At 45.8% G+C, this 13102-nt stretch overlaps 1 protein-coding gene across 8 annotated transcripts in view; it reads left to right on the top strand.

Annotated features, from left to right (window-relative positions):
• LOC140394261 (ankyrin-repeat and fibronectin type III domain-containing 1-like) overlaps positions 1–13102 on the top strand; it is a 1262745-nt gene that overhangs the window by 1135222 nt on the left and 114421 nt on the right. For all 8 annotated transcript variants that reach the window (XM_072481308.1, XM_072481309.1, XM_072481306.1 and 5 more), the window contains 3 exons: positions 860–950; positions 10273–10380; positions 11030–11129. In XM_072481308.1, coding sequence (XP_072337409.1) covers positions 860–950; positions 10273–10380; positions 11030–11129 — 299 coding nt within the window. The remainder of the gene's footprint in view (positions 1–859; positions 951–10272; positions 10381–11029; positions 11130–13102) is intronic.

The following is a 13102-nucleotide window of genomic DNA, read 5'->3' as shown; positions in this document are numbered from 1 at the left end:
AAACAGCAATCAGGGCGACATGTGACACAGTGGTTAGCACTGGGACTGCGGCGTTGAGGGCCTGGGATCGAATCCCGGCCCTGAGTCACTGTCCATGTGGAGTTTGCACATTCTCCCCATGTCTGCGCGGGTTTCACCCCCACAACCCAAAGATGTGCAGGTCAGGTGAATTGGCCATGCTAGATTGACCCTTAATTGGAAAACCAAATAATTGGGTACTCTAAATTTAGTTAAAAAAAGAAAAAAAAACAGCAAAATGATGACAGATTTGATCAATTATTAGGGATTAATCAATACAGTACCACAAATGGTACAAAATACACTATTAAATGGTGGCATCCAGGTTTCTTCCCAGCCCACAAAAGGAAGTGCACCCTCTCCAGTTGTGGCGACACCTCTGTAGCCAAAAAATAATCTGTTGTTATGAAATATTTTTCTGGACAGCTATCATAGAATCAACATCATCATGGACCCCAAAACAGGAATGCCTACCTACATGTTGCCACTAAAAGAATACATGTTGATTCCATCTCCATATATGTTGTTTCCACGATGGTCAGGAAAACTGGGTGTGTTTCATGGAACAGTGTGGAGGGAACTTGACTCAATAATGAACTCTTGTTGTACTTGAAACGACATTTGATGGTAACATTGGGTACCTGAAATGGAAAATGTTGCATTTCCAGACATTTTATCATGGTGTTGACAAACACAAAATTCACAATCAAGCATTATTTATCGATGTCAAACCAGTTGGCATTTGTGATCTGTGCAATATTGGTCAATTTGTTAAATAGCAATACTAACATGATGTAGAAAGGAATTTTACATAATCCTATCTCTCTTGTCTTTCTCATAGGGGCTCCCTTACTACATCCGGGTATCTGCCTATAATATGAAAGGTTGGGGTCCGCCTCAGGTTTCCACTCCCACATGTGCAACGCCATCCAGTAAGTACCACTTTGATTGAGCCGGCTCTTTGAGGGGGTAGAAGATGTGTGTGAACATTGCGCGGGGGGTGGGGGTGGGGTGGGGGGGGGGAGCAAATAACGTTCATATGTTTTGGTCCTGTCCAAAGCTGAAGGATTACTGGAAGGGGTTTTTAGGGTCATCTCTAAAGTGGTGCACGTGAAACTGGACCTGGGCCCGTAGGAGGCCATATTCGGGGTGTCGGACCAGCCGGGGTTGGAAACTGGTGCGGAGGCAGTTATCGTAGCCTTCGCCTCATTGATCGCCCGAAGGCGGATCCTGTTGGGATGGAGAGCAGCCTCTCCATCCTGTGCCCTGGCATGGCGGGGGGACCTGTTGGAATTCTTAACTCTTGAGAAGGTTAAGTTTTAACTGAGGGGAAGGATGGAGGGGTTCTACAATTCATGGGCGTTATTCATTATGCACTTTCAAGAATTCAATAACATCGAACATTAGGCGTGGGGGAGGGTTGGGGGAGGGGGACTGTATGTGTTAATGGGTGATTCCTGATTCCTTTTTGTTGATTGTTTATGTTAACATGCGGGCTGCTGTTGGGAGTTTGGTGGGAGGATGGGATTGCTGTTGTTGATATGGGGATTGACATTGTATTCGTTCCTGCTTATTGTTTTGTTGGTGGGTGTAAATTTGGGAGAACAAAAAGGAGGAAAATTTAAAAATGTTTTCAAAGAAGTACCACTTTGAAAATGATTTAGTTGTTTTCACCTGTTGCTACGATAAGGACACAAATAAGGGATGTAGGTTGCCAGTGTAGAGATTGATCCCACAGTGAAGTGACAGAATGAGAGACCATAGTCACAATGTGCCACATTATCAGCACTTGATTTCAGGTAATATTACAGTGAGATGGAATCAAAAATGCCAAAGAGCAAGGAACAACCATTCATTTGTAATCTTGTTCCTTCCACATCCCGTGTACACTGTCACAGACTCTGACCAATTTAATCTCCTTCCACAGCATAGAACATACAGTGCGGAAGGAGGCCATTCGGCCCATCTAGTCTGCACCGACCCATTTAAGCCCTCACTTCCATCCTATCCCCATAACCCAATAACCCCTCCTAACCTTTTTTGGTCACGAAGGGCAATTTCTCATGGCCAATCCACCTAACCTGCACGTCTTTGGACTGTGGGAGGAGACCGGAGCACCCGGAGGAAACCCACGCAGACATGGGGAGAACGTGCAAACTCCGCAGACAGTGACCCAAACCGGTTTCCTTTATTTTACCTGTCAGTATCCTTTCATGTCTCGTTTTTGCCCGCCTAATTTTATTTTTGAGTGCAGGAATATAATTTTTCTAAAGATTTTCATCGATATCATAGTACACTCTTCCCTATAATAGACTCTACCCACCTATTTAATGTTCCACAGCACATATATCTCTACCCCATCACAGGCTCTGCTCACCCATTTAATCTTCCGCAGCCTGCTGTAACTCAGGGAGCCAGACAGTGAGGGGGGAGGGTGATAAGAAAGGAGCCATGGGACACATTAGTACCAAAGATATTGGTAGCGTGAGGGATGAAGCCCTGCATCAAGAATTTCAGGAGATAGGCAGTAGACTAAAGAGCAGGACCTCAGAAATTGTAATGTCTGGATTACTCCTGGTGCCACGTGCTAGAAAGTACAGAAACAGGAGAATAGTGCAGATGAATGATTGGTTCAAGAGTTGAGACATGAGGGAGGGGTTTAGATTCCTGTATCACTGAGATCATTTCTGAGAAAGGTGGGACTTGTACAAGCAGGACACTCTGCACCTGAACCAGAATGGGACGAACATCTGGCAGGTGGGTTTGCTAGTGCTGTTAGGAGGATTTAAACTAGTTCAGCAGGGGAGGGGGCATAGAGTGTTTGTGCAATAGGGACACAGCATGTTCAGTTTCAAGGGAGTAAGGCGATGCTGGATGACCTCTACTTGAATGCTAGGAGTATCGTAGGTAAAACAGATTAGTTAAGAGTGTGTATTACCATGTGGAACCGTGATGTTTTTGTCACCACAAAGATGTGATTGAAGGAGGGGCATGACTGGTAGCTCAACATTCTGGGTTATAGGATCTACCGGCAGGGCAAGGAAGGTTGTAAAAGTGGAGGTAGTATTGTATTATTAATTAAGGCGTCTGTTACTGCAGTAAGGAGGGACAATACCTTGGAAGGGTCTTCTAATGAGGCTTTGTGAGTAGAGTTTAGGAATAAATGTCAAAGATCCAGCAAGGGATGGTGCTGTGCTGGACCTAGATCTGGTGAACAAAGCCAGTTTGGTGTTCGAGGTAGCAGTTGGGGAGTGTTTTAATGATAGCGATCACAATACTGTACATTTTAAATGTGTCATGGAAAAGGAAAAAAAGTCTGAAAAAAATGGGTTTGGATTGGGGTAGGCTGATTTTATTAAAATAAGGCACTATCTGGCCAAAGTAGACTGGGAACAGCTACGTCAGGGTAAATCTATAGCAGAACAGTCGGGGTTGTCCAAAATGGATTGGCGAGAGTACAGGTCCAACATGTTCCCTTCAGGATGAAATGTAGGAGCAACAAGTTAAGGGAACCCTGGATGTCTAGGAATATTCAGGACTAGATAGTAAGGAAAAGAGAGGCTTTTAACAGGTACAAAAGGACCAAATCTACAGAAGCCCTCATGGAGTATTTAAAGTGCAGGGAGGAACTCAAAAAAGCAATTAGGAGAGCAAAGATGGGCAGGAAAAAGACTGGCAGGTAAGATTAGGGAAAATCTCAAGGTATTTCATAAGTATATCAAAGGGAAGAGAATTATAAGTGAAAGAGTAGGACCATTATGGATCAAGCGGGTAATATACACGTCAAGCCGGATGATATTGGTAGGGTGTTAAACGAGTACTTCACATCTGTCTTCACTTTGGAGAAGGAAGATGTGGGTTCAGAATTCAGACAGAGGGACTATGAGGTTCTTGAGCAGTTTGACATAGGGAGTGAGGGGGTACTGAATGTTTTGGCAGGCTTTAAAATAGACAAATACCCCGTGTGATGATATGCATAAGCAGTTATGTAAATATTGACAGTTACGACCTCCAACCAGCAGGTGGCAGTATGAACAACCATGTGACACTGCAACCTCGGGGAGCCTGGAGATAGTCATCGTAGTGGATAGTCGCATTTGTAATAGCTCTTGGATAATTTTGTAATAGTAATTTAATAGTTAGTGGTTTTAGTAGTCTTCATATTGTTATCTGACCCACGTTATTCTTAATTAATAAACATTCAACTAGTCATGAACAAGACGTTCTCTTGTGCATTAATTTCATCTGGCCAAGGTCCAGATGTGTTGTACCCCAGGCTGCAGTGGGAGACAAGGGAGGAAATTGCAGGGGCACTGACTCAAATTTTTAATTCCTCTCTGGCCACAGGAGAAAGGGTGGGAATTACAGACCAGTGGGTCTCACACCGGTGGTAGGGAAACTATTGGAGAAAATTCTGAAGGACAGAATCAATGTCCAGTTAGAAAGTCAAGGTTTGATCAGGGAGAGTCAGCATGGCTTTGTCAGAGGGAGGTCATGCCTAACAAATTTGATTTAATTTTTTGAGGAGGTGACCAGGTGTGTAGATGAGGGCAGTGCAGTTGATGTAGTTTATATGGATTTTAGTAAAGTGTTTGACAAGGTCCCACATGGGAGCTCTCCTCTTTACTTATTTCCAAGCTTTTATTTACAGAGACACTTTTTCCATATCTTGCACCTCAGCCAACAACCACAACAACCTATATATATATGAGCATAGGTAAATTCACAGTTAATGCCCATCACCTGAATATTGTTATACACCCAACATATAAACAATTACCACAGCTCATGCATGATCTCTCCTTTGTCCCAACCCACATGCAGTACTCCGATCCCCTCGTCAACTCAATTTCATTCTCCTTTTCTGTTTCACCTTCCCTTTCTGCTCTCTTCCTTGTTCTCCTCGCCTCTTGACTGCTTGCATCCCATTCTCCTCTTCCTCTCAGTTCTTCTGTCCACTACTCCCTCCTCCTCCCATCTATTTCTATTCTGTATTCCTTTCCCATTCCTTATCCTCCTTTACATACATATTCTTTACTTCTCCATCCCTGTCCTTGCCTCTCCACACTTATTCTCCTCCCTTCTTCTTCAGCCTTTTCTGAATGACTCACTCCTTCTCTCCAGTCTTATCGTCTCATTATCTCTCTTTCCTTTCATTGCATGATTCAAGTTTCAATTTCATGAAAACCTTTAGAAAAATTATATCCTTGCACTCAAAAACAAAATTAAGAAGGCAAAAAGGAGACATGAAAGGATACTGACAGGTAAAATAAAGGAAAATCCTAAATGGTTTTACAAGTATATTAAATGTAAAAGGATAACTAGGTGAAGAGAAGGGCCCATTAAGAATCACAGTGGCAATTTGTGTGTGGAGCTGGAGGACATAGGTAGGGTTCTTTGTGTCACTGTACACTGGTGAGAGGGGCAATGTGGGTATATAAATCAGGGAGAAGCGTTGTCATAAAATTAAATACATTAACATAGTCAGAGAGGAAGTTCTGAATGGTCTGGCAGGCTTAAAAGTAGATAAATCTCCAGGGCCGGATGAAACACATCTTCGGCTGTTGAGTGAGGCAAGGGAAGAAATAGCAGGGGCGCTGGCAACAATTCTGAATTCCTCTCTGGCCACAGGAGATATGCCAGAGGACTGGAGCATAGCTAACATGGTGCCATTATTCAAGAAGGGAGGAAGGGATAAACTAGGAAACTACAGGCCAGTCAGTCAACCTCAGTGGTGGGGAAACTATTGGAAGTAATTCTGAGTGACAGAATTAATCTTCATTTGGAGAGGAAGTGATTAATCAGGAATAGTCAGCATGGTTTTGTTCAGGGGAGATCGTGTCTGACCAACTTGATTGAATTTTTCGAAGAGGTGACCAGGGATTTGTAGATGGGGAAATGTATTTGACGTAGTCTACTTGGACTTCAGCAAGGCTTTTGATAAGGTCCCACATGGGAAACTGATAGCAAAGGTAAGAGCTCATGGGATCCAAGGAAATTTGGCAAAATTGCATTCCAGATATGGCTCAGTGGTAGGAAGGGTCTTTTTCTGACTGGAAGCATGTGTCCAGTGGGGGCCCATGGGGACAGTATTGGGGCTCTTGCTGTTTGTGCTTTATATTAATGATTTAGACTTGAATGTAGGAGGGTAGGTCAGTAAGTTCATGGATGATCTGAAAATTGTTGGGATGGTAAATAGTGAGGATAGCCTTAGATTACAGGAGGATATAGATGGGCTGGTCAGGTGGGTTGATCAGTGGCAAATAGAATTAAAACCAGATAAATGTGAGGTGATGCACTTGGGCAGGACAAACAAGGCAAAAGGATACAAAGAACAATACAGCACAGGAACAGGCCCATCGGCCCTCCAAGCCTGTACTGGTCATGATATCAACCTTTGCCAAAACCGTAAAGTACAAAAACATGATGAACGGAAGGGTCTGGAAAACACCGAGGATCAGAGGGACCTTGGTGTGCATGTACACCGGTCCCTGAAGGTAGACGGGCGGGTAGATAAAGTGGCTCAGATGGCATATGCTTTACTTGCCTTTATTAGCCGAGGCATAGACTTTAAGAGCAGGGAGGTCATGCTGGAACTGTTTAAAACGTTGGTTAGGCCACAGCTAGGAAATTGTGTGCAGTTCTGGAATCCACATTATAAGCAGTATGTGACAGCACTGGAAAGGGTGCAGAGGAGATTTACTAAGGTGGTTGCCTCAGCTGGACAGTATTAGTTATAAACAGAGATTGGATAGACTGGGGCAGTTTTCCTTGGAATAGAGGACACTGAGGGTGGAGATGTATAAAATTATGAAGGGCATAGATAAGAGTAGTCAGGAAGAAACCTTTCCCTTTGGTGGAGGGATCAATGACCAGAGAGCATAGATTTAAGGTAACCGGCCGGCAAATGGGAGTAGAATAGTTAGTGGTTGTTTTTCACCAGCGCAGTTGCGATGGGCAGAAGGGCCTTTTCTGTGCTATGGACCTCGATGACTCAGTGAATGATTATGACAGCTGATGGTCTCTGTGTTGGTGATATATTGTCCCAGCTGATGGTCTCTGTATTGTCCTAGCTGATGGTCTCTGTATTGTCCTAGCTGATGGTCTCTGTGTTGGTGATGCATTGTCCCAGCTGATGGTCTCTGCAATGACCCAGCTGATGGTCTCTATGTTGGTGATGTATTGTCCCAGCTGATGGTCTCTGTGTTGGTGATGTATTGTCCCAGCTGATGGTCTGTGTTGGTGATGTATTGTCCCAGCTGATGGTCTCTGTAATGTCCCAGCTGGTGGTCTCTATGTTGGTGATGTATTGTCCCAGCTGATGGTCTCTGTGTAGGTGATGTAATGTCCCAGCTGATGGTCTCTGTGTTGGTGATGTATTGTCCCAGCTGATGGTTTCTGTATTGTCCCAGCTGATGGTCTCTGTGTTCGTGATGTATTGTCCCAGCTGTTGGTCTGTGTTGGTGATGTATTGTCCCAGCTGATGGTCTCTGTATTGTCCCAGCTGATGGTCTCTGTGTTGGTGATGCTTTGTCCCAGCTGATGGTCTCTGTGTTGGTGATGCTTTGTCCCAGTTGATGGTCTCTGTGTTGGTGATGTATTGTCCCAGCTGATGGTCTCTGTATTCTCCCAGCTGATGGTCTCTGTGTTGGTGATGCTTTGTCCCAGTTGATGGTCTCTGTGTTGGTGATGTATTGTCCCAGCTGATGGTCTCTGTATTGGTGATGTATTGTCCCAGCTGATGGTTTCTGTATTGTCCCAGCTGATGGTCTCTGTGTTCGTGATGTATTGTCCCAGCTGTTGGTCTGTGTTGGTGATGTATTGTCCCAGCTGATGGTCTCTGTATTGTCCCAGCTGATGGTCTCTGTGGTGGTGATGCTTTGTCCCAGTTGATGGTCTCTGTGTTGGTGATGTATTGTCCCAGCTGATGGTCTCTGTATTCTCCCAGCTGATGGTCTCTGTGTTGGTGATGCTTTGTCCCAGTTGATGGTCTCTGTGTTGGTGATGTATTGTCCCAGCTGATGGTCTCTGTATTGTTCCAGCTGATGGTCTCTGGGTTGATGGTGAATTGTCCCAGCTGATGGTCTCTGTGTTGATGATGTATTGTCTCAGCTGTTGGTCTGTGTTGGTGATGCTTTGTCCCAGTTGATGGTCTCTGTGTTGGTGATGTATTGTCCCAGCTGATGGTCTCTGTATTGTTCCAGCTGATGGTCTCTGTGTTGGTGATGCTTTGTCCCAGTTGATGGTCTCTGTGTTGGTGATGTATTGTCCCAGCTGATGGTCTCTGTATTCTCCCAGCTGATGGTCTCTGTATTGTCCCAGCTGATGGTCTGTGTTGGTGATGCTTTGTCCCAGCTGATGGTCTATGTTGGTGATGTATTGTCCCAGCTGATGGTCTCTGTGTCCGTGCTGTATTGTCCCAGCTGATGGTCTCTATGTTGGTGATGTATTGTCCCAGCTGATGGTCTCTGTGTTGGTGATGTATTGTCCCAGCTGATGGTCTCTGTAATGTCCCAGCTGATGAGTCTCTATGTTGGTGATGTATTGTCCCAGCTGATGGTCTCTGTGTTGGTGATGTATTGTCCCAGCTGATGGTCTCTGTGTTGGTGATGCATTGTCCCAGCTGATGGTCTCTGTAATGTCCCAGCTGATGAGTCTCTATGTTGGTGATGTATTGTCCCAGCTGATGGTCTCTGTGTGGGTGATGTATTGTCCCAGCTGATGGTTTCTGTATTGTCCCAGCTGATGGTCTCAGTATTGTTCCAGCTGATGGTCTCTGTGTTCGGGATGTATTGTCCCAGCTGATGGCCTGTGTTGGTGATGTAATGTCCCAGCTGATGGTCTCTGTGTTGGTGATGCTTTGTCCCAGTTGATGGTCTCTGTGTTGGTGATGTATTGTCCCAGCTGATGGTTTCTGTATTGTCCCAGCTGATGGTCTCTGTGTTGGTGATGCTTTGTCCCAGCTGATGGTCTCTGTGTAGGTGATGTATTGTCCCAGCTGATGGTTTCTGTATTGTCCCAGCTGATGGTCTCAGTATTGTTTCAGCTGATGGTCTCTGTGTTCGGGATGTATTGTCCCAGCTGATGGCCTGTGTTGGTGATGCTTTGTCCCAGTTGATGGTCTCTGTGTTGGTGATGTATTGTCCCAGCTGATGGTCTCTGTATTGTCCCAGCTGATGGTCTCTGTGTTGATGGTGAATTGTGCCAACTGATGGTCTCTGTGTGGGTGATGTATTGTCCCAGCTGATGGTCTGTGTTGGTCATGTATTGTCCCAGCTGATGGTCTGTGTTGGTCATGTATTGTCCCAGCTGATGGTCTCTGTGTTGGTGATGTATTGTCCCAGCTGATGGTCTCTGCATTGGTGATGCATTGTCCCCGCTGATGGCCTCGGTATTATCCCAGCTGTGGGCTCTGTGTTGATGGTGTGTTGTCTCAGCTGATGGTTTCTGTGTTGCTGGTGTATTGTTCCAGCTGATGGTTAGTATGTTATTGATACATTTGGTTGAATGGCAATGCTCATGTGAACACTCCAGACAAAAAAATCCCAGCCATAATTGTTGATGAAGTGATCTTTTGGTGTAAATTTCCAATCAACAAATGTGAATTAAGCCTACTGCTGCTGGTTGAATACCTATTTCAGAGCCACATCCAATAATAGCAGATTTTATTCTTCTAACTGAAGGTAATCACTGTTTCTGGTATATAGTTGCACAGATACTGCCTCCACCTTGTGCCTGTTTGGACCTTTCTGTGGCTAGCTTAGCAGACAATAAAACAAATTGTAGCACCTAATTACTGTGTCATTTGGGATTAGATAACCCAGCACAGATCAGGGCTAAAACCTGGCAGTGTATCCAGTGATTGATCAGTTTAGGTTACTGTTATCTTGGAGCTTTCATAGCTTGCGGTAGATTTTGACATTTGGACAATCCTTTTGAGACAGCACCATCATTTCCAGGATGAAGAGGTCCCACCATTTTGAAGGTCTAACTTCATTTAAGACTCGCTAGTGGACTGTGGGTTGCCAAACAGGGCTCCTGGTGCAACTCACTGGAGTGAGGCCTCAGGGTCGAGTCTCCAGCAAGGTTGTGGTTGGTCACTGGGTGCTGGACAGAAGTGGCCCAGATTATTTAGCTAGTCAAAGGACACATCTGTGCTTGTTCAGTAAGGTGTCTTTGCCAGCATCCAAATTTATAACTAGGATGCAGAACTAGAAACATGCTACATTGTTCTTTTTACGCACTTTCTCCCAGACTGGAGAGAGTACGATGGGAAGGAATTGAAGCGTGGTGGACAGACAGAAGCCTTGGACCAACTGTTGAATCAAATCAAGAACAACCATCAGCATTGCCTATGCCATGGTGAGTCAGAACAAAGACTGTCTCCTGCCACTTCTGGGTAATTAAATCTGTGACTGAGAGGCAATGGGGTTTTGTTCGTTACATTTTGTACAGCGCTTTAACATAAAGAGAGAACATTGAGGAAAATGTGATGAGATATAAAATGTGAACTCAAATTAACCCACTTATCATTAGTACTTCATGTTATTCAGCGTAATTATTTGGAGTAATTTAAAGAGCTATGTTCACAATGTGCTTGTTGAGCTCAAAAGAAAACAAACAATGAAAATGTAGTGACTGATTAGCTTGTACAATATCCCACATTATATTGTCGCACTCCAGCTACTCATGTCCAATGTCAGACTTTCTACAAATAGCAAATCACAATTGAATAATCTTAGAAATATAGGAGGAGAAAGAAACCAAGGTATTATCTGCTATTTCTTCCCGATGCTGACGTAACAAGAAAAGTTGCGCAACAATCTAGAGAAATGCTCAAACATAATTTGATTTGATTGAGTTGAGGACCACGTCCCACAATAGCCTTAAAGGGACAAGTCAAATTCGTAGCTAAACAGTAGGGAATCCCTGCTAGCCCAGGCTAAGTTAGTAAAGCCTTGGGAGGTAAACATATATTGTTATTTAAAATGTCTTTGTTTGGCTTTTCCAGAAAATTCAAAAATCCATCTGCACGGCCGTAAGCACTCAATGTCCAAGAGCTTGAAACACCTTTTTCAGCCAACAATTAAATTTGTGAAAAGTCTCAAACGGTGAGTTTCTTTCTGTACTCTGATTCATAGGAATAATACTCAGCTCGTTGGGTAAATTCAATCAAATTTAATTTGTTGCTGTGTGTAAGAAATATCCTGGGCGGTATTCTCTGTTGGCCGATCCCAAAATCGCGAAACGCGTTTGGGTGGAGAATCAGTTCCAACGGCAAAATCGCAGTGGGCACCGATTTGACGCAAAATTGCAATTCTTCGTTACCTCGTCAGCGGCGCCAATGCGGATCGGAATGCACGTACAGTAAACACGGTTTACATGTCATTAGGGGGCTTGACCCTGTATTCCCCGGGGCCTCCGCGATTCTCCTCCTCCGTTGGGCCGAGTTCCCGACTCGTGTTTTAAAACTTGTGAAACCGGCGCCGTGGCTGCTGAGGGAGGGAGAGGGGGTACGGAAAGTGTCCAACATGGCCATAGTTTGCTGACAGTTGTGCCGCTCGCCGGAGGGCCTTCTGCCAGGGCCGGGGGGAGTAGTGGGGGGTGGCCAGGGGATGGGCTGTGGGGACGGGGTGGACGGACACGGAATACCACTGTCGCAGCCGGCAAGGCAACCATGCAGCTGCGCATGCCGCTGACTGCCCACTGTGAACTTAGTGGCATGGGTCGTATAGGTGTGTCGCCAGGCCACCCCCCTGGGTGCCCTCTGGCCCCAGCCAACCCATCAGCTGTATGGACGCACCCCAGCACAACCAGTGCCATCTTGTTCACTGGGATGAGTGTGTGTGGGGATTGTAATGTGTATATGGGGCTGCAGCTTGTCAGCCTCCCGAGTGTCAATCACAGATCCGGCGAATCCCGCACCGTTTTCCATTGGAATCGATTGTGTTCCATGCGGCTCCGGTGCTAGCCCCTCAGCACCTCGCTGAATCGGTCCAGGTGCGGCGTCTGTTTTGTTGGCGTGAAGTCCACGAATTCTGCATTGGTGTCAACACTTAGGGCTGGATTATCCAATCGCGTACGCCAATATCGCGTTTGGCGATCGGCCGGAGAATCCTTTTTTATGTTGGAACGGTGCCGTTTTTCTGATGCTCAAAAATGGAGTACTCGAGGAGTGCGCCGCACGCCATTGGGGCGGCCTCAGCACGTCACCTGAAGCCCTCCCCTGATGCTCCGCCCCCAATGGGCAGAGTCCCCCGACGGCGTGGCTCTCCTAATTGCTTTTCTGAGTTCCTCCCTGCGTGGGGCGAGTGTTCACTCACTTACCGGGGACCTCGCGTGGCGGCTGCAACTGTGTCCAGCACCGCCACAGTCGGGGGGGGGAGCTGCCGTTCTGCTGGCACGGGGGGCTTCGGCGGAGGCTGGGCGGACTAGTGGAGGGTGGTCCGGGGGTAGCGAGGGGGGATTACAGGGAGGCAGTCTTTGGCAGGCAGGGTCCACGCGCGGCTGGCGCCATGTTGTACGGCGCAGACGCAGCAGGCTGCCGCCATGCGCATGCGCGGCCACGGACCCGGCCATTCTGCATCTGTGTCGGCAGGTTATGTGGCACGGCTGCTAGCTCCCCACCGGACATAGCCGCAGAATCCGAGAATCCAGCCCTTACTCTCAGAAACGGAGAATCCTGCCTCCCTTTTTTCCATTTTTCCCAATTTCCCTCACTTGGTCCTCACTCTGGTAGAATTCTTTACTTTAGTTGCCATTTTGTATTGTCGGCTTAAACAATAAGTGGGGAACACCCAACTTTGAGCCTACTTCTATCTAATGTACCCTTAATGTCAACTCCCTCACATACAGAAACACATACACACACACATATACAAAAACATAGACACAAGTATATAGGAACACACATACAGAAGCATGTACACAACAACTTGTATTCTACAGCTCCTTTCAAGTAATGAAATATCAGCAGGTGTGTTATTAAGTAATATTTGGCGCCAACTCACATGAGACAATATTAAGGTAATAGCCAAAAACTTGATTGTCGATGTACGTTAAAGCAACATCTTAAAGGATGAAA

Source organism: Scyliorhinus torazame, chromosome 17, assembly GCF_047496885.1.
Source record: "Scyliorhinus torazame isolate Kashiwa2021f chromosome 17, sScyTor2.1, whole genome shotgun sequence".
Classification (NCBI taxonomy): domain Eukaryota; kingdom Metazoa; phylum Chordata; class Chondrichthyes; order Carcharhiniformes; family Scyliorhinidae; genus Scyliorhinus; species Scyliorhinus torazame.
Note: the sequence above shows the minus strand (reverse complement) of the source record. Positions and strands in the feature narration are given on the sequence as shown.